The sequence below is a fragment of the Chrysemys picta genome, chromosome 8 (genome assembly GCF_011386835.1).
Source record: "Chrysemys picta bellii isolate R12L10 chromosome 8, ASM1138683v2, whole genome shotgun sequence".
NCBI lineage: Eukaryota > Metazoa > Chordata > Testudines > Emydidae > Chrysemys > Chrysemys picta.
In genome coordinates this window covers 12,502,890-12,528,818 of record NC_088798.1, presented here as the reverse complement: position 1 = coordinate 12,528,818, position 25,929 = coordinate 12,502,890, and the positions used below count along the sequence as shown (strand labels likewise).

General features: G+C 46.0%; 2 protein-coding genes across 7 annotated transcripts; one reads left to right on the top strand and one right to left on the bottom strand.

The window, feature by feature from the left end:
- Positions 1-10: 10 nt before the first annotated feature.
- On the top strand, positions 11-17,441 carry LOC101945056 (NADH-cytochrome b5 reductase-like). 6 transcript variants are annotated; one of them, XM_005284857.5, is made up of 7 exons: positions 11-121; positions 2,852-3,031; positions 4,457-4,605; positions 6,673-6,760; positions 9,925-10,029; positions 12,507-12,710; positions 14,362-17,441. In XM_005284857.5, exons 2-7 carry the CDS (start codon positions 2,855-2,857, stop codon positions 14,563-14,565), a joined length of 927 nt encoding a protein of 308 aa, XP_005284914.3. In that variant the 5' UTR covers positions 11-121; positions 2,852-2,854; the 3' UTR covers positions 14,566-17,441. The 6 variants fall into 6 exon arrangements, with proteins under 6 accessions (XP_005284914.3, XP_042707374.1, XP_042707372.2 ...); XM_042851438.2 differs by lacking the exon at positions 2,852-3,031 and having other exon boundaries at positions 30-121; XM_042851440.2 differs by lacking the exons at positions 2,852-3,031; positions 4,457-4,605 and having other exon boundaries at positions 28-121.
- On the bottom strand, positions 17,403-24,655 carry LOC135972974 (dynein light chain Tctex-type protein 2B-like). Its single transcript, XM_065553857.1, has 4 exons — positions 24,361-24,655; positions 23,452-23,604; positions 21,778-21,852; positions 17,403-17,759 (listed from the first exon to the last, which is right to left on the bottom strand). Exons 1-4 carry the CDS (start codon positions 24,475-24,477, stop codon positions 17,403-17,405), a joined length of 702 nt encoding a protein of 233 aa, XP_065409929.1. The 5' UTR covers positions 24,478-24,655.
- Between the last annotated feature and the right edge of the window lie 1,274 nt (positions 24,656-25,929).

The window sequence follows — 25,929 nt, the reverse complement described above, 5'->3', positions numbered from 1 at the left end:
CGCCAATGACTCGTGGGTAAGCGCTTTCTGTTCCCGCCCTCCCGGCGAAAGGGGGCGTGGCGCCACTCGGGTTCTGGGGGCCGCGACTGGCGGGGGCGTCGCCGAGGGCACGCGGCCGTTGGTAGGTCGCGAGCCGGAGGATGGCTCGGGGCAGGACGAGGAGTCGGTCACTGCCCGGCGGGAGGGGGAGGGGTAGTCCCTGAGCAACCCCCCCGCCATGTCCTGTGTTGCCCACCCCACGTGGGCTATAGCGGGGCATAACCGGAGCAGAGGGGCGCTGGGCCCGGCTCCGCCAGCAGGCTTGACAACGCTCTAATCGCGGGAACCCGAACACCCCCGCCAGGCCCCGCCCTCCGCTCGCTCTCCCTCCCCCACCTTCGCTCACTTTCACCGGGCGGGCTGGGGCTGCAGGCTCTGGGGTGTGGCTGGGGATTTGGGGTGCAGGGTTGGGCTGGGGCAAAGGGTTGGGGTGAGGTGGGGGTGTGAGAGCTCTGGCTGGGGCCAGGGATGAGGGGTTTGGGGTGCAGGAGGGGCTCCAGGCTGGGACCGAAGGGTTTGGGGTTCAGGAGGGGGCTCCAGGCTGGGGCAGGGGGTTGGGGTGTGGGAGCGTTTCGGGATGCAGGCTCTGGCCAGGTGGCGCTTACCTCAGGCGGCTCCCAGAAGTGGCCTGCAGGTGTCGCTCCCACAGCTCCCGTGGGCCGCGGCTCCCGGACAGTGGGAGCTGCGGAGCCAGCGCTCGCCCAGTGGCCGCTCCGCACCAAGGAGCTGGACGTGCCGGTTACTTCCGGGAGCCGTGGGAGGCAGGTCAGGCAGGGAGACTACATTAGCCATGCTGCGCCGCCAACTGGACTTTTAGTGGCTTGGTCAGCAGTGCACAGACTGAACCTGTCCATCCATGAATGCAGAGCTTCTCCCCTAATCCCATGACTCCAGGAGCTGGGGCTTCAAGAGAGCCGCTCTGCAATGTGTCCTGACTCTGGGTCCCACCAACTGGGATGATTAACTGCCACCTCCCGTAGCTACAGGGAGCAGTCTCGCCTTTGCCTGGTAGCATAATGGGGTTGCATGGCTGGGCTGGACTGCAAGGGGAAGATGGTTTTATCATACTACAGCCGTACCTGAATCACAGAACTGAGAGGCGTATTGAATGCCCTCCCCAAACACTGCTCCTGTGTTGTACAGGCCCCTTTCGCCTACTCTCCGTTTGTCCAGATTGGAAACTCACCAAAGCAGAGACCTGCCTTCCCTGATGTCCTAGGCTCTTTCCCAACAGAAAGATAGGGGCATAGTACCTGCTCCAAGGAACTTACTATCTTTGGGTGAAAGAAGAATATTCCTTGGGTGGAAGGTAGCACGGTCTGAGTACAATGCTAGGAGTCAGCTCTCATGAGCTGTAGGCCCTGTGCTAACAACTGATCTTAATCTTTGGCCTTGGTCAGGTCACAAAGGCTACTTTTTTAATGGCCACTTATTTTGAGATAACAGACACCTAGGACCTAACTTGTCAGACATGCTGAGCACCCACGACTCCTATTGACTTCGCTATGGATGCTCAGCGTGTTGCTCCCTGTGGCTAGACTGCTAAAGCCAGTGGCCACTTTTCAAAATGGTGGCCTTAGTGTTCTATTTCTCCATCAGTAAAATGAGAATAATAATATGTTTGTCACAAGTGTGAAGATAAGTTTTAATGCCCATAAAGCACCTTGAAAATGAAAATGGTTATAGGTGTTAAGTATTCTTCAACGCTACCACTTGTGGTTTTATAATTTTCTTCATTTTTGAATGATACAGCATTAATGATATCTAGCTCTTATCTAGCACTCTTCATCGGTATATGCCAAAGCATTGAGAATAATATCAAGTTTAGCAGTGCATTAAAAAGTTATGATGTTTCACAGAGGTCAGTTTTGGGACTTCTTTTGATAGGACATGATCTAGGAGTGTCTGATATAAGGATATTTGGATGGGGAGTTAAAGATAATTCTACCAGTGCTTGCCCTCGCCTACTTATTTGATCTCTAACCCAGTAGCAACTCTCTTGCTCACCAAAATGGCCGTTCACTTGACTGATTTCACTAAACACTGCTCCCTGTCAAGTTCCTCTCTCTGACCACCACCTGTATTTCTCCAGCATCACTTATCTTCCAGCCTCCCAGAGGTTGAACCTCTCTATTAAAAGCGGGGCCAGCTGCAGGCCACATTTTAGAATGCTACTTTATATGTTGAATACAGTACTTTTATAAAGATGTATTGAAGGAGGGGGTTTAGAGGAAGATGCAAGATAAAGATGGGACCAGAGAACACCAAGTATTCATCTTTAATGTAAGGGTGTGGCCCACAGAGATAATAAATCCTAGGTCACAATACTCTTCTTTGGTCACTGAAGCTGAGTCTAGGATTTAAAAAATATAGCAATTTATATGAATATTGAGAACATCCACAGTTACATTATTTTTCCTGTCTAATGTATACGCAATACAGACACTTATTCTGCTGGGCATAAACCGCTCACCAAACTGTTCATGGGTTTCTTACACCTTTCTCAGCATCATCTGGTATTGGCCACAGTCACTGACAGGATACTGGACTTTGTGGGCCATTGGTCATATGCAGTATAACAATTCTGTATTAAAGCAGAGGATTGCAGCCACTCAAATGAAGATGGAGCGTTGCTTGTATCAAGTTAGCCAAATATATCTTCAGCTAGATAAAGTTTGGATGCCTCCTGAATTAAATCTTCAACATATTGAGATGGATGTCTCTAAAGCAGCAGATAGCTAGCACCAGATTCATGTGTGCCTCTTTCTTAAAACATGTAGCCTTGTGAATGATGCTTGCGTTGTGTTTGTAGGTAATGAGTGAAAGTGAGGATGACTGGCTCTCTCTTATGCCCACTGAACCCTTGCCATCTCAGTGCTGTGGCAGCGGCTGCAAACCATGTGTCTATGATGTGTATCAGAAGGAGCTAGCCCAGTGGGAAGAAGCCAAAGCAAAGAAAGACAGAAGCCTCCTGACCAAACAGAAGGAGGAGGTAGGGACTTTAAAGGCCTTCTTCATAGCATCCAATCAGTCAGTACTTTTATCACATTTGTGTTTGTAAGCGTTTGCTAGCTGTGTAGCCGAGGGTGGGGTGATCTATAATGGTCTTTTATTAGAGGAATTTAAACCTCCCCCATAATACACCCCTACCTCAATATAACGCTGTCCTCGGGAGCCAAAAAATCTTACCGCGTTATATCGAACTTGCTTTGATCCACCGGAGTGGTGCCCCCACCCGGAGCACTGCTTTACCTCGTAATATCCGAATTCGTGTTATATCGGGTCGCGTTATATTGAGGTAGAGGTGTACCTGCTATAATGGAAATTCCCAAATTCTCTGGATTTCATTATGTACCTCATTAAAGTGCAGTTTCTGGTGCCACTACAGCAAGCTCACATCACATGAAGGTGATAAAACAAGGCTAAAGCTTGTTTGTGCAGGTGACAGAACTTTCTTCAGGGCCAGTCTGAAACTCGAATGAATTCACCCAGAAAATGAAGGACCATCATAAACTTCACCACCTTCCGGTCCAAGTGCAAGGTGCATTTCTTTGGTCTTTCTGTCCCTAACATAAATATATAGCAACATGTATATTAAAAAAAGTCCTGCACATACGTCTTTCTCTGTTGAGAGGATGAGAGCACCAACACATGACAGGTGTTACTCACATTCTTAATGCACTACTGAAGGTGTTCGGATATTACAGTGATGTGCCCTGTGTAGAATAGGTGGTGATTCCACATCTTGAGGCAACAAGTTTTTAGGGAAAAAAGCAGAGATGAGAGTGTCAGCATCTCTTCTGCTATGATAGCATTCACTGTTCACCTTAGACAACTTTTATTTTACCTTCATTTTCAGGTTCATATATTGAGGATAAAAAATTAATATTTGACACAGCAGTCAATTATTTGCCTCTTCAAAACATAGTTTTATTCCTGTCAAATGCCCTTTCAAATAAATCCAACCATGCTGTAAAGCAGGATGTTTCTACTAACATAATCAGCAGTGAAATAATTAACAGTGTTGGTTTTTAAAATGGTCATTAGAGTTCAGCGTTACGTCCCCATTAGGATCTTAAGCTCTCTTAGAGCTGTTTCTACTGAACTCTCTCTGTACCCTCAGGAAGACAGCATTGCACTGAGTCTTCTTTAGAAGGGTTTCTTTGTGGTCATAAGATCTGGAATCTAACTTTTTTTTTTTAAAATGACATCTTAGATTTTGAAAAAAACACTGCAAAAAAACAAACAAACCAGCAGAGAGACCCCACATCTGTGCTTGTCCCTAGAGTTTTCAAGGCACATTTTTCTGGGGTCCTAAGTTTCACCAGCATTAAATTCACACACAAGTTTTTTTAAAAATAAAAGTGAAATAAAGGATGCTGCCTACCCCAGTAATTGCTTATTGTTGTTCTTGCAGACTAGTAATTCAGAATTAAATCCAGATACATTTACTGCTTTCAAGATAAGCTCTGCGGAACAGCTAACAGAGGACACCTACCAGTATAAATTTGAGCTGCCAGAAAATAGCAGCCTGGGATTGAGTTTAGGACAACATATTGTGTTAAGGTACTGTACTTGTCTCTAGTTAAATGGGCTACATTCCGTGACTTAATATGCAGTTTGTCAATATACAAAGATTTCATACCAAGTAAATCATAATTTCTGTGCTTCTGTAATGATCCAGTTGAAAGAACTCATGAGTTTAAGTTTAATTTTATGGTGAAAGCCCACTCCATAGCTTCATTTTTTCCCAACATTACCTTTGTGTTGGTGGTGGGGAAAAGAGAACTAAGTGTGACTAAGAAGAGCAATTAACAGAAGGAAAAAGAGAAAAAGTAGTTGTTTCAGCACACGATTTTTATCAATGTGGTGGCATGAAGGCAAACTACGAAATCAGGAGTTCAATGTTAGGCCCTGTAGCTTGGGGTGGCTAAGCACCGTGCAATATTGTATCCAAAGTCCATGTGTTTTGTGGATGATTGCCAGCTGAGGTCAGGAAAAACATTCCCTCCCCGGCATAGTATTTGCCAAAAAGGGGCCATGTGGGAGGAGCTGTCATCTGTGCTAGTTTCTCGTGGTGACCACTGTCAGATACAGAAGAAGGTCAGACTTAGGGTGACCAGACGTCCCGATTTTATCGGGACCGTCCCGATATTTCCTTGTTTGTCCCGCGTCCCGACCGACATGCGGTCGGGACAACCGGACAAACAAGGAAATGCCCCGAGCCTCGAGCCCGGAAGTGCTCGCGCCCCCCCCCCCCCCTGCCCCGACTCCGCCCCCTCCTCCCCCGATTGGCTCCCTCCCCGAATCCCCGCCTCTTCCCCGGGCTCACCATTCCCCCTCCCTCCGCAAGTGCTGGAGGGAGGCCCGGGAGACTCAGAGGCAGCGCGGGGCCGGGGTGAGTAACAGTCCGGCCTGGCCCAGTGCAGGCAGGACTCGGGTGGTTGGGAGAGGAGGGGGGCGACCCGCGGGGCCAGGCGACGGGGGAGGAAGCGGCCATGGCGCTCGGCGGCTCTGGCGCCCCCGAACCCCCCGAGCCGGGGCCTGCAGCAGCGCGTACGCTGGGCCCAGCCCCTGGCTAGGCACGTCTGGGCTGCCCAGCTGGTGCTATCGCGCGGTGGCCCCGGGGCGGAGGCATCGGCAGCCCAGCCCCGTTCGTTCCCCTGCGGGACGGGGGGGCTGGGGCCTGCTGCTCCCACTCCGGGGCCGCCGCGCGATAGCACTAGCTGGGCAGCAGCCCAGACGCTGGCCAGGGGCTGGGCGCAGCGTGCGCGCTGCTGGGTCCCCGCAGCAGGCCCCGGCTCGGGGGGTTCGGGGGCGCCAGAGCCGCAGCCGCGGAGCGCCATGGCCGCTTCCTCCCCCGCGGCAGTGGGAGCTGCAGCAGCGGCTGCTCCCGAGTCCCGCTGCCCGGGGGTGAGAACAGCCACCGCCTGGCCCCGTGGGCCGCCCCCCTCCTCGCCCTACCACCCAACTGAGTCCTGCCTGCTCGGGGCCAGGCCGGACTCTTACTCACCCCGGCCCCGCGCTTCCCCTGAGTCTCCCGGGCCTCCCTCCAGCACTTGCGGAGGAATTTTTTTTTTTTTTTGGCCCCGCCCCCCGCCACGCCCCCCCACGTCACCCCCCCCCCCCCCCGCGTCCCGATATTTGTCTTTGGTGATCTGGTCACCCTAGTCAGACTATAGGCACCATTGATATATATCAGTTATTATTATATGTTTACTGGATGCTGTACAAACAGTGAAAAACAGCCCCTAGCCCAAACAGCTTACAATTCAAATTTACCAATATAGCATTTCCTCACGATACTGCACATTCATCTGCTCCACACAAAACGTCTGTTACACTCCTTTGCCTGATTTGTCTGGGGAAGCTACAAGTGCAACATAGCTGGTGCCATTGCCTAGAAAATCGGAGGAATACTAAGAGTGTCGTCAAGGGTCTGCAGAGAAATCTGAGGTTATTTCACTCCCTGGATCTTTAGATAATTGAGGGAACACCTGTCTCAGCAAAGGATGACCCATGGGGAGGAAAGACTGCTGTGTATTTCAAAAAATAGCCTTTGCTCATCACTCCAAAGAGTATCAATCAGTGATTCCAGTAATGGTTTCCTGTACCATCTTGTTTTCTTCTCAGAGGGATGGTGAATGGTTTGGAGGTTCAGAGAGCTTATACTCCAGTTAGCCCTGTAAACGCTGAAGGATTCTTTGAAGTTTTAATAAAAGTAAGTAGTCTATATTAGTTAGATAAGATTGTAAACAACTTGGGACTGTGTTTTTCTTCCATTGAATGTACAGAACTCACTCTGTTAATATTTAGCAAATGAGAATAATAATTAGGAGTATGTGTCATGGAGCATTTTTGTAATTATTTAGGGGCAATTGTGCTTTGCTGATAAGAGTGGTCATTTCACGTACACAAAACTGTAAGTGAAAAGGTGTCTTGTAAATAAATTATTTACAACATATTCCCTATTAAGTGATCCTTACAAAATCAAGGCCAGAGTTTTGCAATTGACGATGGTAGGAATAGGATCAGGGCTTAGTTCTGAATCCTGTGCATGGAATCTCTGGGGGAATGATGCCCCTCTGGTCCCTTTTCACCCCTAAAGTCTGTCATGTGAGTGCAGTGGCAATGCCACTGGAGGATTTTGAAAGTTTGTGGTACAGCAGGAAATGAAACAGCTCTCCTGCATTCCTGGAGAGTGCCTTTATCACAAGAGTAACCTTTAGCAATTAGGCTTGTTGAGGGGTTGTTTGCTTTAAGGACGCTTTTCAGGGAAACTGTTCATTTTGCTGCAAAATATGTAGAACCATAAAGCATCTGTTTTGTGGTCTTCACATTTAGAAACTGATACTGAGTCCTGTTTGGGGTGAAATCCTGGCCCTATTGAAGCTAATGGCAAAGCTCCAATTGACTTAAACAGGGCGGAGATTTTCCCCCTTGACTTAGACGGAAGTTTTGCCTGAATAAGGACTGCAGGACCAGGGTCAGCAAAAATAATTATTTTGTGTAGGAAATCAAAATCCGTTCCATCTTTCTGGTCATATTTACATATCTCTTCTAATTTCTGGGGGGAAGCTGGATTTTACTCCACGTGTAAAATTCTGACAGCTACAGTTTCCAGGCAGATTAGAGTACAACCTCTTAGCCTCTGCCTGTCTCCCAGGAGTTTATACTTTTGAGGATTTATTATTCATTTGTATGATAGAATGTAGTCCTTTAGAAATGTGTGTAACTCTGATAAAAGACTTTTATGGGTGGGTTATTTCACTATTGTGGCAATTGGGGAAAAGTGCTACATTTGAGCTGCATTAATAGGATACATTTATAAGCTGACTGTGAAATTTCATGTATACTTGCTTATTACACAGGTTTTGCGTTTCAATAATAATAGTAATGATTGTAATAATACCTTTCCTTTATATAGAACCTTTCATCCCAAAGGGAACTATAATGATTCTCTGGCAGTAATAAAAGACCTGCAACACCTCCTCAGAAAGTACCCATTTTTATAACTTGCTGTGTAGGTTGTAGTATATTTCACACTATTCAGGCAATTTTTGGAAGTACTATATTATTATTACTGTGCAATCCAAGTACTGTTCAAACCCCTCTGTTTCCTATTGTTACACTATCACGTTTGTGATACTACAGTTTAGAGTGAGGGAGTTGCTATTTACCATGCATAACCCTCTGTAACAGGGTCAGCCACCTTCTGAGCACCCCCTTTGTGGCCTAGGGTCACTCTGTTTCTCCTTCTTCAGGGCCCTTTAAGAACTGCACAGTCCACAGTACTTAAAACAGTCCCCTTCTGGGGTCCAATTTATTCAATCCTCAGAAACACATTTCCCTCCAGGCCCCAACCCCCATTCAATATCTCTCTCCCCTTCAGTAGAAAGTCCCCATTCCTCCTTTCCAGAGCTGGGTCCTAATTTAACAGTCACTCCCATGCTCTACTTGGCTGGAGTTCATCCTCCTGGCTCTGAGTTCTCATGTTCCCTGCAAGAACCTTTCCTCACTCTCTACCACAGCTTCCTGCTGCCCCTGATAGGGGAATCAGCTGTCTCCCTCAGGTCCCACAGCATAGGTGGGCTGGAGCAGTTCCTTCAGTAATCAGAGTTGGCTAGCCCTAGGCCTCTAGTCCTTAAGTGTCAAGCCGTACTCTTACACCTTCCTTTGAGTGATTTTATAATATTATGGTTTCTTTTGGTATAAAACTGAGTGTAGAAGTTTTCATCCCAGGAGATATTTTTTCTTTTTATTTACAAAAATTAATTGTAAACAGGTTCAGTCATTTCTCATTTAGATTGAGGGGGGAATATTTAGATGTGGAGAGTGTTTCAGTTCCAAATGCTTTTCGCCCAGTGCTTTTCGCCAAAGTAACTGCTAATTTGCAACTGCCTTATACCTTGCATTGCCATTTATGCTTGTGGAAGGTGAGTGTAAGATGCTTACCATACAAACCATTCTGATATGATACCTTTTCTACCCACTGAGCATAGGTGTTAAATGACTACCCAAGATGCAAGGCCCATTGAATGTAAAATGTCTCTGATAGTATCTTACAGCATGGATGCCATTAGGGATGGTAACAGGACTAACTGGATGATCCCGGGTTTTAGCGTTTCCCTTTGTGTCCTCCTCTATTGCAGGCAAGCTATGACTCCTGTCAGTAACACATGAAGTCTTTATGCAGAAGTCTCTAACAGTGTTTTCACAGTGGTTTTGTACCTGTTAGGAAGAAGAGCAGTTTTTGTGAATGCCGTTTTTAGTGAGGTCCATGTTAACATTTTTGTAAAATCTCTGAGCATCCCTTCACATTCAGATGATCTGTACTAAAATTACCCATTTTAACATTTCAGATGGGAAATCTGACTCCGGTTCAGTAGTTACTTGCTGTGCCATTGTAGCATCTGGGAGATCGGAAACAAAGTGTAAAATATGTGGTGTTCATTTGAATATCAATACCCAGAATGCACTTCCAGCTCCCAGTCATTTAATAATTGTGCTACATGGCCGTGTTCTGAGCTCTGGAGAACACAAGAAAGCTTGCTGTGCTTTTGACTGTAAGGAGTTCTTCTTTGTGTGCTTTGTAAATGAGAGTTCTGATAGGCTTTCCTAGCTTCAGAAAGCTTCGACTTCATAAGTGTGTATTGTGTTTACATTCTATTCAAGCTGGATTTGATCCAGTATCATTTCAGTTACATGTCTTTGTTACTGTTACAAGTTTATATTATTTTGCAAATAGAACAGTCATTTTTTAAATCCCTGAAATGTTTTTCCCCCTTTTGTTTAAACAGAGATAATTTTGTAATTAACGTTAAGCTGGGAAACTTTCCAACAAAGTATAATTATTTTCTCCTTTTGTGTGATTTTTTTTAATAGTGCTACAAGGCTGGGCTAATGTCACAATATATAAAATCCTGGATTGAAGGAGACACAGTCTTTTGGCGAGGGCCATTTGGAGGCTTCCCATATAGCCCTAATCAGGTTAGTTATATAATAGATACAGAATGGCTCAGCACATGGTAGCTCACTTTGTGTAATGTACCAAAGGGAGATTGTCAGTTAGATTACTATTTTGATTATTTGAAGGATTTACACATTTACGTACAGTGCTACAGCATTTGAAGTCGATTGGAGTAAATGGATCTTGTTAGAATGCAAAATATGTAAGGCGGGAGAGGAATGGGAGGAGTGGGGGAGATTATAAAACACTAGCAACTGTTGCTGAGCATCCATTTCATTAGTGTTGAAACGAAGAAAACTGGTCCGAGTTATCACCAAAAATGCGTGCAAATTTGTTTTGCATCACTTTGAACTCCATTGATGTTTCAAGACCAAGTTTGACCAGAGCAGAGGTATCAAACTCCTAGTCCCAGGGCCAGATCTCACCCATTTGATATATTTATTTGGCCCGTGTGGTATCATCAGATTATGCAGACTCCAGTGAGGTGTGCAGTCTTATGTCTATGATGCTGCAAATAGTGATCCCAGGTATGGGTGCCAAACTCACAGCAAAAATGACTATATCAAGTTTTGGAGAGATTTCCCACAAACGGGACTGTTACTTAATCCCCACCTTTTGGATGAGATGTAGAATTGTGGCTCTGGTCGTTAGAGATCCCATGACACTTGCAACGTAGGAGTGTGAAAACCCCAGGGACCTGGCCAAATTCTAGGTAGAGCAATTACATTCTGCCTACTGAAATCCCCCCTGCTGTTTCAGTTGGAAAAGTTATTCTTCACTTCCCCTTCTTCAGAACTCATGATCAAGTTTGTGCTGCATTGCCAGAAGTGACTGCATCCCAACAGAGGATGAATCCAGGGCTTTGGAGCTGTGCTCCAGCTCCAGGCAAAAACCTGCAGCTCCACTGCTCCGGAGTTGCTCTGCGCTCCAGCTCCGGGCTCCGCTCCAAAGCCCTGGTAAATACAGCTCATAAAGCACATTCTGACCCTTGGGTGACAGTCACCATAGAAGCTCAAACTGTTTATAATTATTTGTATTATTTATTAATAATAATAATAGATGGAAAGTATTTTATGAGTTCTGCTAACACCCAAAAATAAAATTCCCTTTTATTTTCGGGTTCAGAGTAATTTGTTACCAAAATACATCAAAACTGATCGTATTTTAAAAGTGGATATGGCTCAGCAATTTAAATAGATCATTCACAATATATCGCGAAATAGTCCCAAAACACCATCTCTGTGCCCTGCTTCCAGCCTGCTCAGCTAATTTACCAATTCATAAGCTAGAATAGGTTTTGCAAACTGTACCACGGGGAACCAGCCTGGGCACATGTAGGGCCTGAATTTGAGCGGTGCTAAGCACCCCTGGCTCCCACTGATGGCAGTCCCAAAGAGTTAGTATGCTGTATAAATCAGTGGCCTGCATAAAAGGAAGCTGAAAGTTTCATAGCACTTAAGGTAGATTTGTTCATAAAAGATCAGATCCAACCTCCACTGAAGTCAATAGGAGTTAGAGTCGGCCCTTTATTTTGCAAATCTATTCTCAGTCTAATGGGCTTTGATTTCCACAGGCCACTAACTTTTCTGTTGGGATACAGCTCAGCTGTCCTCAATCCAACTCTTGATTTGGCTGTGAGCACTTCATCTGATTTTGTATGGATTCATAGGATTTGCCATGTCAATTCTGACCTGGTAGTTCATCCAGTCTGATATTCAGTCCCTAGACATGGCTAAAGGAGGCAGGGTGGTCCTGTGGGCAGGGCACTGAACTGGGAATCAGGAGACCAGGGTTCTCCTGACATGCTGTGTGAACTTGGGCAAGTAGCTGAGATCCTTCAGCTCTTCTGAAAATCAAGCCCTCCCCATGCCTGAACTTCCTAATCTATAAAATGGGGATTATAATGCTAACCCACCTTTTGTATGTGTTTTGAGCTCTGTGGATCAAAAGTTCAAAGTATTACTATGATTTATTTGTAATGTCCACTGCTGCTGAAGAAGGTAGAGAACTTCCATAATGCACCAAGCAATTGTCCAGAGAAGGAAAGAGTTCCTTCCTGCAGTTGTCCAAATTACACTCTGCAGCATGAGATCTGAGTGGTTTCATCTTTATCTGAGGGCTTGTCTACAATGGAAATATAAACCACGGCTGACAAGGGGTGTCAGGAATGGGGGCAGCTGAACTGAGGCTCAACATGTTTTAGCTGAAATCAAGCTTAAAACTCAGGGGTAGGTTTATATCCAAGAAAAAATGGTTTTCATTTGATTTTTTTTTTTTAAATCATGAAAAAGTTTCCGTTGAGCTTGGGTTTTGTAAAATCTTGCCTTTGAAAAAACTAAATGTCGTGTGTAAATGTACCTGACACAGTCCCCCATTAGAGAACATATCAGATATTATAGGCCCGCTATAGCACCCTTTCAGAGGAATGGAGTCATCTAACAGGTTTTTCCATTTCCAATTACTATAATCCATTCAAAATCCTCCACTTAATTTCTAGTATGGAGAACTTCTTATGCTTGCCTCTGGAACTGGCATAGCACCAATGCTCCCCATTCTCCAGTACATAACAGAAAATGAAGATGATGAAACCTTTATAACCCTGGTTGGTTGCTTCCGGACTTTTGAAAATATTTACTTGAAACCTCTTCTCCAAGATCAGTCTCGATACTGGAACGTCAGAACATGTTACGTCCTTAGCCAGGTAACATTCTGATATAGATACACACATCCCTGGGCTCTCTGTGGTGAACAACTCTCTGCCTTCTCTGCTTTTGCCTCAGTGTTATCTAAGTTGATTGCTTACCAGTGGCCAATGGCATGTGTTGATCTAGTAGCATCTGTCTGAGAACATGTTCTTAAATCCTGTTCATACTAACTAGCAGACTTTCAACTGTATCACTCACTAGTTGACCTGTCTTGACAGAGGTTCTGTTAGGAAAGTCCCATTGAATTGTGTCCACCATGGAATATTTCCCCCCCTCCAAATTGATCATTGCTGCATCTGAAAAATTGTATTTATAAAACTCTCAGCTCTCTGTGAAACTCACAATAAACAAACTGCACCCAAACGGTTTTCCTTTTTCAGCACCCAAGCATTGATTTGTTAGCTGCTTTCATTCGCTGCTCACATTCATTAGCTAGTTTCAATCATCACAAATGTTCACTGCCAGCTTGGTGTCTCACCTTGCCGCATGTATCCACCCAGCTTCTCATCAACTTATTTCACACTGGAGTCCTCTGATGAAGCCAATGTCGTGTCTATGTGTAAAAATGTTGGCGCCACATACTTAAAGTTGCAAACTATACCAAATTCATGGACACGGGCCTACCTCTGAAGTAGCCTTCATTTTCAGGGATGTTGCTCATTTAGTCTCAAATTTACGTATGTTCCACACAAATCCGGTGTACCCTCACTTTTATTGTTGAAAATTATTTACATCAGAAATAAAGACTCATTGCACTCAGATTATAGAAAGTTGTTTATGCTAACAGTATGAATCACACAGCATTTTACGTTTCCTGACCTTCTGCTCCTAAAAACCTTTTTGCCACCAAAGAATAAGATGGTCACAAACATTAAGGAGGTCTTGAAATTTCATCCTGTACAGGGCAGTGGTGCCTGTTTGACACTAATCAGTACATGGCAGTCCATATGTTTTTTTCTCTTATCTTGTCTCATTGTGATTTCCTTTCATAAGAGGTTTGTTTTAATCTTACACCAAGTTGTACAGCTTCCTTTTTATAATTCGATCTGTCTACTTATCAATCAGTTTTATACTGCTGCCCATCATGGTAGTATGTGAGCACCTTCCACATAAAATCACTAACAATAGCAAAGGCCCTAGTGGACTTCATGGAATATCTGGCATTTCTCCCTTTTCAGGGTCAAAACTCTGCTTGGGGTAGGGTTTTATTTTTGCAGAGGGGAGTTATTAGGGGGTTGGGAATAGAGGGAGGTCTTCATATTGTGAGTGTCACTTCTGATGGGAAGGCTGTCTCAAAGAGGAATGTTTTGCAACATTTCCTAAAAATGGTCAGATTCTGGATTTGCCCAATCTCCTCTGAAAGATTGTTCCACAGACAGATCCCCTTGACAGATAATGCTTTATTCCCAGCTCACACCTGATTCATCCTGGGCTTTGTGATTTTCATTGTCCAGGAAAAGCACAGATGTCGCAGATTGACATCAATTATTGAAGAAACCACCTAGATGGATTCCTGAAGGGTAAACTTTCAGATGAAACTCTGTCAAGGGAGGTCAGGTGTTTGGTCTAAGCATTAACTCTTCAAAGTGTTAATCATCCTTTTTTTCTAAAATAACTTGATACAGTGTAAACTTTTTGCTTTTCCAGGAATCTTCCCTGGAAAAACTTCCTTGGAGCTATCAAGAAAACACACACATTGGCCATATAACTGAGAACTTGATTAAGAAAATGATAAATTCCTGTAGAAGAAAGCCATTTGTGCTGATTTGTGGCTCGGTAGCATTTAATGAAGATATGACTAGATGTCTGAAAGCCATAGGACTCAAAGAGGATTCCTATTTTGTATTTTAGCAGTGTGTTCCAGACCGGCTTCCTCTGAAAAGAAATGCAGACCAAGCATGCACCTGTTTCCTATGCAAACATCAATTTGAACTTGTCCTTTGACCTGTTTGGGTTTCTTGTGCATATATTTTCATATGCTTTTGTATAAAATATTTTATACAGTGTCTTTAATATAATTCTTAATATATTATTTTAAAAATCCCTATAGGCTAGCTGACAATAACGTGGCACAGCTAGGAAATAGGACAATGAAGGTGGAAGCAGTAACTCAAAATTTCATGAAAGAGACATTTAGCATTATTTTTATCTCATTTTTTTGTGTCATCACTTTCATTTTGTAATTAAAAAGGAGAAGGTAAGTAACTGCTCTGATCTGTGCATCATTGTCACGGTACTAACACCCTGAAAGCCATTTGGGTCTACCATGTCACTGCACTATTGGGAACTCTTAATCCAGAGGTTATTGCCATAAGGGACTTTAAATGTATGTCTACACTGCACAAAAGACCAGGCTTTGACGCAGGTTTGAACCTGAGCCCTGTAGACGTGCCCTTCGTTGCTTGCGGCACAAATTCGTGAGAGACCACTCTTTCAAACACCAGTGCCCTTTTATTTCCTTGTATTTTCCCACCACCACGTATATACAGCTTTATACAGTTTGCTGTCAGGCAGGTAGCCCCTTGGGGAACAGCTTGCTCTTACAGCTAGTTGGGAGCAACAGGTCCTCACTTTCCTGTTCCTCCCCTTCTACTTCCTTCCTGCTATCTTTATAGGCCTTCCCCCATCAAGCTCACAGGTGTCTCTCCTTTAGGGCTTTAATCAGCCACAGCCTGTCAGCTCCAATCTCTTCCCCTTACTGGGAGCTGAGCTAGCAGGCTCTGAGCTAACAGGGGCTGAGTCAGTGCCTTTTGGCCAGCACCCTGTTACAAGCCCCCATTCCAAATCAGTCTGATTTAGGTCAGCAAGCACTCAGGGCGCAGGTCCTAGGGCCTTAATAGGGCAGTGGGTCAGAGCCCAACTCCTGCTGTGACTCCAGTCCAAGCCCTCTCCTTTTGCAACGTGAACACAGGTCAAACCACAGATCCAAGTCAGAAGGTCTGCATAACGTAATAGCATTGATGCGTTAACACGGCTGTGAGACCTGGATCCAGCACTTGTAAAGCCGGGTTTACATAGCAGTGTGGATGCTCAAACACAGGCTTGGAAACACCGAGTCCATGAGCCCGGGTCCCGCAGACCCGGGTTTACAATGCAGTTAGACATACCCTAATACTTCTGGTCACTGGGCATTTATGAAGCCTTGCCCCATGATGTGTTGATGCACTGGTATGGGTTTGCACGGTGTACCCAAAAAATGTAAATTCCTTTATCATTTGTGTACAACATTTCACGTGGAGAATAAAAATGTATCCTAAAAATCTATTTGAGAAAGTGTGTGCATGATGTTCTAGCTGTTGTTAAACCTCAGTTTCTCAGGGATGATGGTTATTTGCTTTACCTGCTTCCAAACATTTTATAGTCTCTATTGTTTATGAAACTGAAGCTATTTTCAAGTTAGAAAAGCTGTTGCATGGTGACTGCCTGACTTTTCCATAGGCAGAGGGCTGCCAGAACTGACTTTCTGAACTTCCCAGGAACACTGCCTCATATCTGGAATAATGTTTGGATTTTCCACAGGGCTGTTCTGGAATGCTCTAGCATTGTGGGGGGAGGAAGGGGCAGTACATAGAGGTCTGCTAGGGCTGCATTTTACTCGCTGTTCCAGAGGTTACAAACAGGGCCGGCTCCAGCTTTTTTGCCGCCCCAAGCGGCGAAGAAAAAAAAAAAAGCCGCGATTGGCGGCACTTCGGCAGCAGCTCTACTGCGCCGCTTCATTCTTCGGCGGCAATTCGACAGCTGGTCCTTCCCTCCAAGAGGGACTGGGGGACGCGCCGCCGAAGACCCGGACGTGCCGCCCCTTTCCATTGGCCGCCCCAAGCACCTGCTTCCTGCGCTGGTGCCTGGAGCTGGCCCTGGTTACAAAGCCTCAAAGCAGCGATGTTACCCCAGAGGAGATGAAGGAATGAAGAACACACAATCTATTCAATAAAATTCCTCACTACCACCCCTCCCCCTAAAAGATACAAAATAAAGTAGAAAACAACAAAAGCCCCAATTCAAGCAAGGTACTTAAACACTTGCTGACCATTAAGTACACAAAATCAATGGGATTATTCACATGCTGAAAGTTAGGCACAGGCTTAAGTGCCTTGCTGAATCAAGGGCAGGAGAGAGTGGAGCTGCTGAATTTGTTCTGCCAGAGGCAGAACATCTGGCAGGTGCAGGCTAGGCGTTGTCCCTGGGATTCTTTAGCAACAAGTCCAAACTGCCTCTGAGTTCCATGCAGACCCAGGCTCAGCCAGATGTAACAGACTGGAGGAGATGGTTGATCTCAGAAATAAAAGTATTGGGTATCATAATTTCCATTTGAAAACATTATTAATGGAAAACAATAGTTGTTAGTAAAAGTACATCCAGTGATAGAATGATACGTACTTCGCTTTGTAAAGCACTTTGAGACAGACCGGTGAAAAGCACTATGTAAGAGCCAGGCATTGTTATGGATATGACAAGGCATCTTGCGCACATAAGTGTACACGTGATATATGGCGCACATAGTCTCTCTCCACATCTTTAAATTCATCTGTTAATTAGCATTTTTATTCTGTTTTAGAGTTTCTGTGTATGCTCTAGCTATGGCACAGTTCCAAGTTTGTCATCAAACACCCGTGTCTCAGCGTCTCGCTTTACTTGTAGCTAGTAACATACCTAAGCTCTTCCTATGCGAAGGAGATGTATTTGGATTGTTACTCGAAATAAACAGCATGTACCAAAACAACACAAAAGAGTGTCTCATTCACGTACTGGGAGGATGTGAAGTTATCTGAATGAGGGTCCCACAGACACCGGCTAGTCACCACTATATCCACAGTCTCATCTTTGCTTTTGTTTCCAATGGTGACGTTGACAACTAACTTATACCGAGGAGGAGTGACTTGCTTGACCAAGTGTTTTATTTCTTCACTTAAAGCAAGAGTGAGGCTGGCACATTTTGCAGGCTCATAAGTAACGTTGGCGAGTTTGGTTGGTAAATATTCCCTTAGCAGCTCTTCTGCTCTGCCACAAGAGAATTTCTCTTTCGGTATTGCAGACGAGACTGGAATCTGTAACAAAGACCCAACTCTATAATATAATTTAATTAATTTATTTGTATTACAGTCATGCCCAGCGCCCTTAGTCAGGATTGGGGCCCCATTGTTTTAGACCCTGTACAAACACACACACACGTGTGTGTGTGTGTGTGTTACAATTGAACCACAATAAATTCTGTTCCAACAATATGAATCTCTACATTTTCAAAGAGCTACCTGGGGTTTAACCAGTCAACTTCCAGTCAAGTCAATGAGAGTTGACTCCAGTTACTGGGAGTCTAGAATTAACCCACACAAGCACATTAACGGAACTGGGTCAGTGTGCTGGCTCACAATACAGTCATCCCCACAACACAAAATGTGGTTCTGGTTCCCCAGCATAGGTAAATGCTAAGATATATCCAGGGCTTTTGCCCAATTCGGACACATGGTTAAAATCTGGTTAGGTCTGCACTGGAATATCAAACCCTGTTTTAACCATCTTGGGTGCCGCCACTATACTATTATGGTAGATGGGGAAGTTCTGTGAACCTATTTGCTCTAGTAGGACTTCTACCCAATGCTGACTGCCCAAGTCCTGCCCCAACATATGTTGGGTCTCATAAAGCCTGAGATGGATTCTTCAGTCGCTGGCTGTACTTTGGCCCTGGCTAGGAACACAGGGGAAGGCATCATCTCAGACCATTATGAGCCAAATTTTCGAAGACTTGTTCACACGCATTAAGCTTTGAAAATCTAGAGGTTTTGCTAAACACCCGTGGGTATGTCTACACTGCAGCTGGGAGCATGCTTCCCTACTTGGGGAGGCTAGGCAGATGCTCTAGCTCTGCTCAAGCTAGCATGAACAAAATAGCCGTGTAGCCATGGGTAGCACAGGGGGAGACTTGGGCTAGCCACCTGAGGACAAATCCCCCCGGAATCCCGGCTATGCACTCAGTTAGCCTGAGCCACTGCCTGTGGTACCCCCGACTACACTGTTAGTGTGTGTCCATGTCCGTGTCCGAGCAGAGAAGCGTGCCCCCAGCTGCAGTATCGATGTACCCAGTGCAACTCTTTGAAAATGCAGGGGTATAACTTCAAGTTAGCAAAGAATGGGAGACTTAAAACTGGAACTGTACTTTAAATTCCACCCCAATATGCCTAGGTATTTCAGCACATATGGAATATGATGGGTCACAACCCTGCCCAGCTGGTCTGGCCCTTCTGCTGCTAAGCCTTCTCTCTTTGTTCATGGCTAGAAGGGAGGGGAGTGAGAGACACACAGCCCAGGCTGTGAATATTATTGGGTTGCAATCCTGCAAAGGCAGACTGCAGGGAGAGAGGGTGGCAGTTTTGTATGCGGCTCCACCAGCTCAGCCATCTGCATTCCCTGGAGGAGGGAAATTCTTCAGGGGAATTTCCCCTTAGCGTGGGAGGTGGCCCTGGAAATGTGAAGAACCTTAAACAGCAGCTGTCGGCACAGCAATCTCGAAGGCAGTGGTGCCCAAACTTTTCCTGTCGCACCCTCCCCTTACCAGTGATGGAATCTGTCCACGCCTCCCCATACACACACACACTACTGCACAGTTGTCTCAGCAGAGGAGCTTCGATGGAGCTGGGGGCAGAATTGGGGATGTGGGGGGAGCTGGGGCTAGAGGTGGAGCTGGCCTAGGGGGCAGAGGGAATGAGGGCAGAGCTGGGGGCGGGGCAGCGGGGCGCTCCCTCCCTGCCCCCCCCATGGGGGCTTGCCCCTCTAAATGTTCCTCTGTGCCCTCTTGGGGGTGAGAGGAAGTATGTCCCACAGTTTGGGGACCACTGCTCTAAACAGACTCCACCTCTGGCTAGGCCCTAATGATCTTTATTCTCCACTATCCACAGACGCTCTCCCCCACTCCACAGACTCCCTCTGCCCAAGCTTGGATTTACACCTTTCCTTGCTCAGGCAGCCCTGTTTGGAGGAGGTAGGGGCCCTTGCTCAGTGTGCTGAGTGTGAAAGCCATGCTGCAAAGACAGGCTGTTCTTGTACTCCAGCCCCAGCCTGTGTGTGACACTAACGCTCAGTTAGCAGGATGCTGCCTGGGCTCTTTACTTACTAAAGGAAGATGGGTTTCCTCACTTTTCAACAGACTCTAGGAGCAGAACAGAGAAGTATCCCATAGGAAGAGTTTCATTGAAAAAATGCTTAGATATTGATTGTTGCATCAATTATGAAATGGATTCTTAGTGCTGTGTGTGTGTAGAGTCATCTCTGGAGATGCAGATGGCTCATTTCATGTCAGAATGCTGGGATCAAAGAGATCAGCTCATCTCCTGGCCAATGCAGGATTGGTCCCTACAGGACATTTCCAGTGCTAGACCCGCAACCTAGCAATGAGGCTTTCAGTACTTCCCCAAGGAGACAAGTCCACCGTCTAATGCAGCTCACTGCCAGGAAGGTTTTTCTGATATGCAGCCCAGATATTCTCTTTCTTAATTTCATCTCATTACTTCGTGTTCCTGCCTAAGTAATTCCTCTCCCTACTTGGTACTGTCTTTAAACCCTTGATCAGCTCTGAAGTCCCACTGTTTGATAACATCCCTTCCATTTAAAATGAATCCAAGTCTTTTTCGACTTGTGATTTATAGATTCTTACCTGGTAGAAACTGTGTGAGACCCAGATATGGCGTAACTCTGTTTCTAGGGAAGCAAAATGGTTGCAGTACAAACTAATCCACTGTGGTCCTAATGCAGAGGTCCTTGCTGTTAATGGCAAGACTCCTATTTGACAGGACTGACCTGGCTGGTCACCATTATTCCTCATCCCGTTGCCCCCACCCTCTAGCCCAGGACTGCTTGGCTGACAAATGAGGATTCCTCAGTTCAGGCACAGCAGCTGAATTGCAGGCCTCAGGTCACACGAGGGTGAACGTGTCATGAGGCTGATATATGCTGTCTCCTAGGAGCACCTGGTAGAGAGCTCTCCACCCCCTCTCCTGGCTGCCTGAGTAATGTTGTATCCAGTGGGTACAACAAATAGCAGAAACTGGGGACACGGCATGCAGCTGGATGGAATGGGGAAGCTAAACCACACAAAGACGAGCATCCTAGGCACTGCCATCCCAGACCAGATCAGTGAGCCATCCAGGCAGGCAGCCTGTTGCTGACAGTGGCCAGCGACGGATGCATGCTTTGGAGGAAAGCAGGCGGAACCCAGAGTGCTCTGGCCACCTGTACAATAATCGAGCCTGGAGGAAGCATGTTCTTTCTAAGCCCGGCTGATGAGTCTGTTCCAAGCAAGGTGAGGGCTAATCACCACCTTTGTAGTTTTATCCATGAGCGTAGCAATGGAGGCTATTCTGGACAGCAGAGGCCTGACCCAAGGCACCCTTTGACCCTAACTGGAGTTATGGGCTCAGCACCACTGTGCTAAAGCTTTGTCTTCACTCAGAAGCAAGGTGTGTTCTTAGCTCAAGTTAACTAACGCACGGTAACTAACAGGAGGTAAAATCCTAGTACTAGATCTAGGATTTTCCATAGTCTTTAACTCAACCCACTAATATGTGAAAAACTACCAACTGCCTGGTCTTCACTAGGATTTTAACTGGTGTTAGGCTACTCAAGTTGGGACCACACCTCTTCAGCTAGAAAAGACACATTCCTATAGGTTTGATCCAAACCCCATTGATGTCAGTGGGGTTTGGATCAGGCCCAAAGGGCCAAATTTCCAAATAAGCTCAGATTCCATTTAGGCACCAGAATAAGTGCACATTGGGCGCAGAGCTCTTTGGATCTATCATATGTAGACCACAGTGGTACCTGAAACATGCACATATCCTAGTCAATGAAAGAGGCCTGAGCCCAGCCCAGTCCAGATCTTCAAAGCCCTTGGAGCAGTTCCTAGACAGGGCAATTCCACTGTGGTGTGTCCCACTGTTATTGGCATCGAGTGGTCAGTCTTCATTGCTAATTGAGGGGATGTCACCATTCTCCTCAGCCATAGGAATGTCCAATAGAAAACTGCACTGAGCGTGTCATCTGAGTGACCCTGCGCTAGGCAGACAGAACACGTACCTTCTCATTGATGATGGTGATGGGCTTGTGACGAGAGATCTGGAGTCTTGACTTGTTTTTCAGAGTGGCTCGGTTCTACAAGTCAAATGCATGCTTTACCAGGTGCTAAGATACACGAGCAAGACAACAAAGCTCCAGCCCGCCTTTCATACCCACACACTGGGCAGCTCTTCAGGGCAGGGAGTGTCTGACTGTGGGCACGTGCACGGCTCAGTACAATGGGGCCTGCAGACACTGCGGTACCACTTCGCCATTCTTCAGCATCTTTCAGCAAAGGATCTCAAAGCACTTTACAAAGGTGATCTTAGTAAGCTTTGCAATGTCCCTGTGAGGCAGGGAAGGGATCACTTCACCTACCACTGCAATACAGCCACCGCTGGAATTTAAGGCAGCAACAATACACAACATTTTAGGGCAGGGAGTGAAGAACAAGACTATATTCACAGCCATAGTGAACTATCTATATTCACATAGCCTGCCTTTGACTTATAAACATCCAAATACAGCCTTATTTTGTTTGCTATAAGGGGATCTCAAAGCACCTTATGAACACTACTGAGCTTAGCCTCACTCCATCCCCATGAGGCAGGTCCCGGTTTCAGTATCCCCGTTTTACAGCTGAGAGGCTGTCATTTGACAAGGTTACACAGACGGTCAGTGGCTGAGCTGGGAACAGACCCCAGCTCCCCTTACTCCCTGCCCTGGGCTAGGGGAATTTAGCTAGAATGTCATTGCCAGAGTTGGAATTTGTCCCAGACTCTGTGGTTAACATCTCGGCTCCTATTGTAGCACTTTTCTAAGGGCTCCTTCGGGCTTTGTTTGTTTAACTAAGGGGAGTAGGCTGCTTTAATACACTGTGTGGCTGAGATGGGAGCTATCCAGTGTCAGACTATTAGCTGGCACCTCTAGCTATACTGTAAATCCTGGTACTGGCGCCCAACAGAAAACGCCTGAGCCCCAGTATTAGGCATTATACGTTTTACCTGAGCCCTCACCACCAGAAAACAGTGGCTGTGGCTGGACCACAGAGTCAATGGCCAGTCCACTGCTAGCAGCTGCCTTAAACAGGTAAACATGGGGGGGAGTTAAAAACATCATCATCGATTCCTGCCGTGAGTAAAATGGATTTAATCCCAGGGCCAATCATGTTAGCAGAGGCCAGTTTCAAAGGGTAGGTGGGATGATAAAGCGAGTCAGGGATGCACTCCAGTACCAAGCATGTGCCCCAGGAAAGGGGCACATGCGGATGTCTCTGTTAACCATGCTAGCGAGGGCCAGGAGCTCTACAGCACAGCTTCAAACCTCTGCAGTCAGAGCCAGCCTGACAGTGATGGGGTTGGTCAAAACCACTGGGCTTTCTCCCACTGCCTGTGGGGGATGATCCCCTGGGGGGGGCGCAAAGGCTGTGGGCCTGCAGAGGGCTGGGAGTTGTGGAGGTTGCACTGGGCAGCAGGGCCCCAGACTTTGGTTTACTGTTTGTGTCCATTAACAGGACCTGGGTATAGATGCTTTTAGCAGCAATACCAGCCTCTTTCACTCCTGTTCTGAATCCTCCTGGTGTCTGCTCGAGGGGGATGGTTACTGCTATGGGACACAGCAGAACCAGGGGGTCACTGGAGCCTTACTCTTACGTGGCTCTTATTGGGAGCATCTCTACAGCAATAACCACAGTACCTTAAATTCCTTAGTGAGTCGCTGGGCGGCTAGAAGGCCCCTCAGGCTGACAGCGGCTGGTTTAGAAGTTGTGGCTTCTGAAGCTCTTGTGGTTTCTGTGCCCATCTGAAGCTTGGAAGGTGAGTAACCGCCAGCAGCAAGAGCACCTGGGGACTTAAGGGGAATATATGGACCAAGAAGTGAGTGCGTGTGGATGTCTGAGTGAAGAGACGTGCCGGTGTCATGACACCAGCTGCAGGAGCATCTGGTCCATGGCATCCGTCTTGGACGCTTCCCCAAATGGAATTTTGTGACGCATTCACTGAGCCACTAGCCACCCATCCTGCCCTGGCAGCTCAAACCCTTCGCCTGCCCCCAAGTTAAGATAACAAAAATACGAATTGGACGCTTTAACCAAACAGGTAAACCCCACCCAACCCCACACATCCCACGGCACATCCCAGCCACCCACAGTGAGTGTGAAGGGGGGCAGTGAATGCCCTGCACTCTGGGTGTGGATGCATCGTCTGGCTAGTGAATCTAATTCTTACATGGGCCCCTGCACCACAGTAGCTGAATGCCTTTTCCTCCCTGATGTTAAATAGAACACACACACACATGTTGAGTGTTTGAATTTGAAGAGGGAAGTCTGTATTCATGTGTACACTGTACTGTATTTGGTTTGCTGCTGTTGCATAGCACTTCAGCTGGGGTGGGGGTCAAGGGAGGAAGTATGATTATTGTTATTATCACCCATAAAATAAATCCAGGCACTTAATGACCTTGGCAGAGAGCATTTCCTGGGGATTAATGACAGATTGGTGTTCATGTCCCTCAGGCTGTCAGCTCCTCCCAGCTGGACATTAATCCACAAGAAATGTCTTGGGTATCGATCCCTATTGCTTAATTAATAAATGCAACATGTCTTACTGGCTTAGATTTAGAGACGGCCCTTTCTTCTCTTCCTGCTGCATTGAAGGTGACTTTTTTAGCACCTGTCACTCTTTCTTTTGAAGCCTTTGGGTCTTTTGGTTTCCTGGCATTCATCTGAGTGTTGTTTTGTTGCTGCAGCAGAGAATTTCACCCTTAGAAGGAGGGAAACAGATGACACGCTTGCTGTCTTCTGCGTTTCCCTGGCTAATGTGGCACCGCACGAGAAGCAAATCTTTCAGAAGCAACACAAAGTCTTGATTATCCTCAGCTGATTACATCCGCTTTACAAGAGTCTGCACAAAAAGGAGCATGAGCTGTCGAGCAAGAACATTGTAATTCACCGAGGTCTTAACGTTTTCTGTAATAATCAATTTCTTGCCTATGAGTCACCATTCATCTTCAGTACTTTCTTTATTGGGTGGATTTGCTATCTTTAGTTCTAGGCTACCAACTGTCTTTGAGAAACAACCACACTAATTAGGAGCGATTACCAGTCTATCAAGTTTTAAAAGTCAGGTGCACTGTCCCCATCTGACCTGGAGCCCTGTTTTCAAAAGTGGCTAGTGGTTTTGGGTGCCCAGCCTGAGTTGCCAGAAGGGGATTTTCAGAAGGTGCTGAACACCCTCCTCTGTAAATGAGGTCCCTTAAGGTGTCTCAAGTTGAGCACCCAAAAAGCAGAGTCATCCAAAATCACTAATCCCTGATTTTGGAAATCTTGGATCCAAGATCACTTTTTAAAGACTAGGACTGCGCTGTCTCACCCAATCAGATTTCAAAACAGAATTCATCTGAATGGTGTAGACTAAATGACCTGCTTCTTCCTTAGATTACAAGGCAGACACATAAACATTACTGTTTTCAGGGTTGCCTTTGGTAAACGATGTGCTTGTTATATTGCCTGGAACATTTCTAAATGGCATTACTCTTTCACTGCCTGTCTTAGAGCTGCTCAGGTGTATTATCTCATGTTGAGAATGCCAATAGTATTGGCCAGGAGAGTCAGGACCCAGTTCTGGGCTCGCTTTCAGGACTGTAAATACGGAGTAACTCCCATCAGATCCCCCAAGTTACACAGGTGTAAATCTGTGTGAGCAGAGTCAGGCCCTCAGTGTACCCAAAAGATTTTCCCTTTGCAAATCTGGAATGCATTTTGTATTAAGAAAGGTAAATGTGTAAAAATGTGCAGTCAGAAGGTAACGGCCCTAATGTCTACACAACAGGGCTACACTACAGCCATCACCCAGTGTATCACACGGGCTCCAGGGATGGGGACACTCTACTCACTGACAGATAGGAAGAATTGTTTTTGTCCTACCTGCAGATGGCCTTGGTGTAGCCTCGGTTCAAGGTGCTTTGCTCTCCTTGTGACAGCCACGTTAAACACTGACCAGATTAAGTTAAAATAAAATGAAGCCACTTCTACTTAACAGGACGCCTGCCCTCCAGTGTGTACAAAATGGATGGCTAACACTCCTCCAGTTACTGATTCTGGCTACTGTGTTGACTCTCTCCAGACCTCCACCCTCCATAAACATTAAGGCAAACAAGATTTGCATTTCTTTCTCT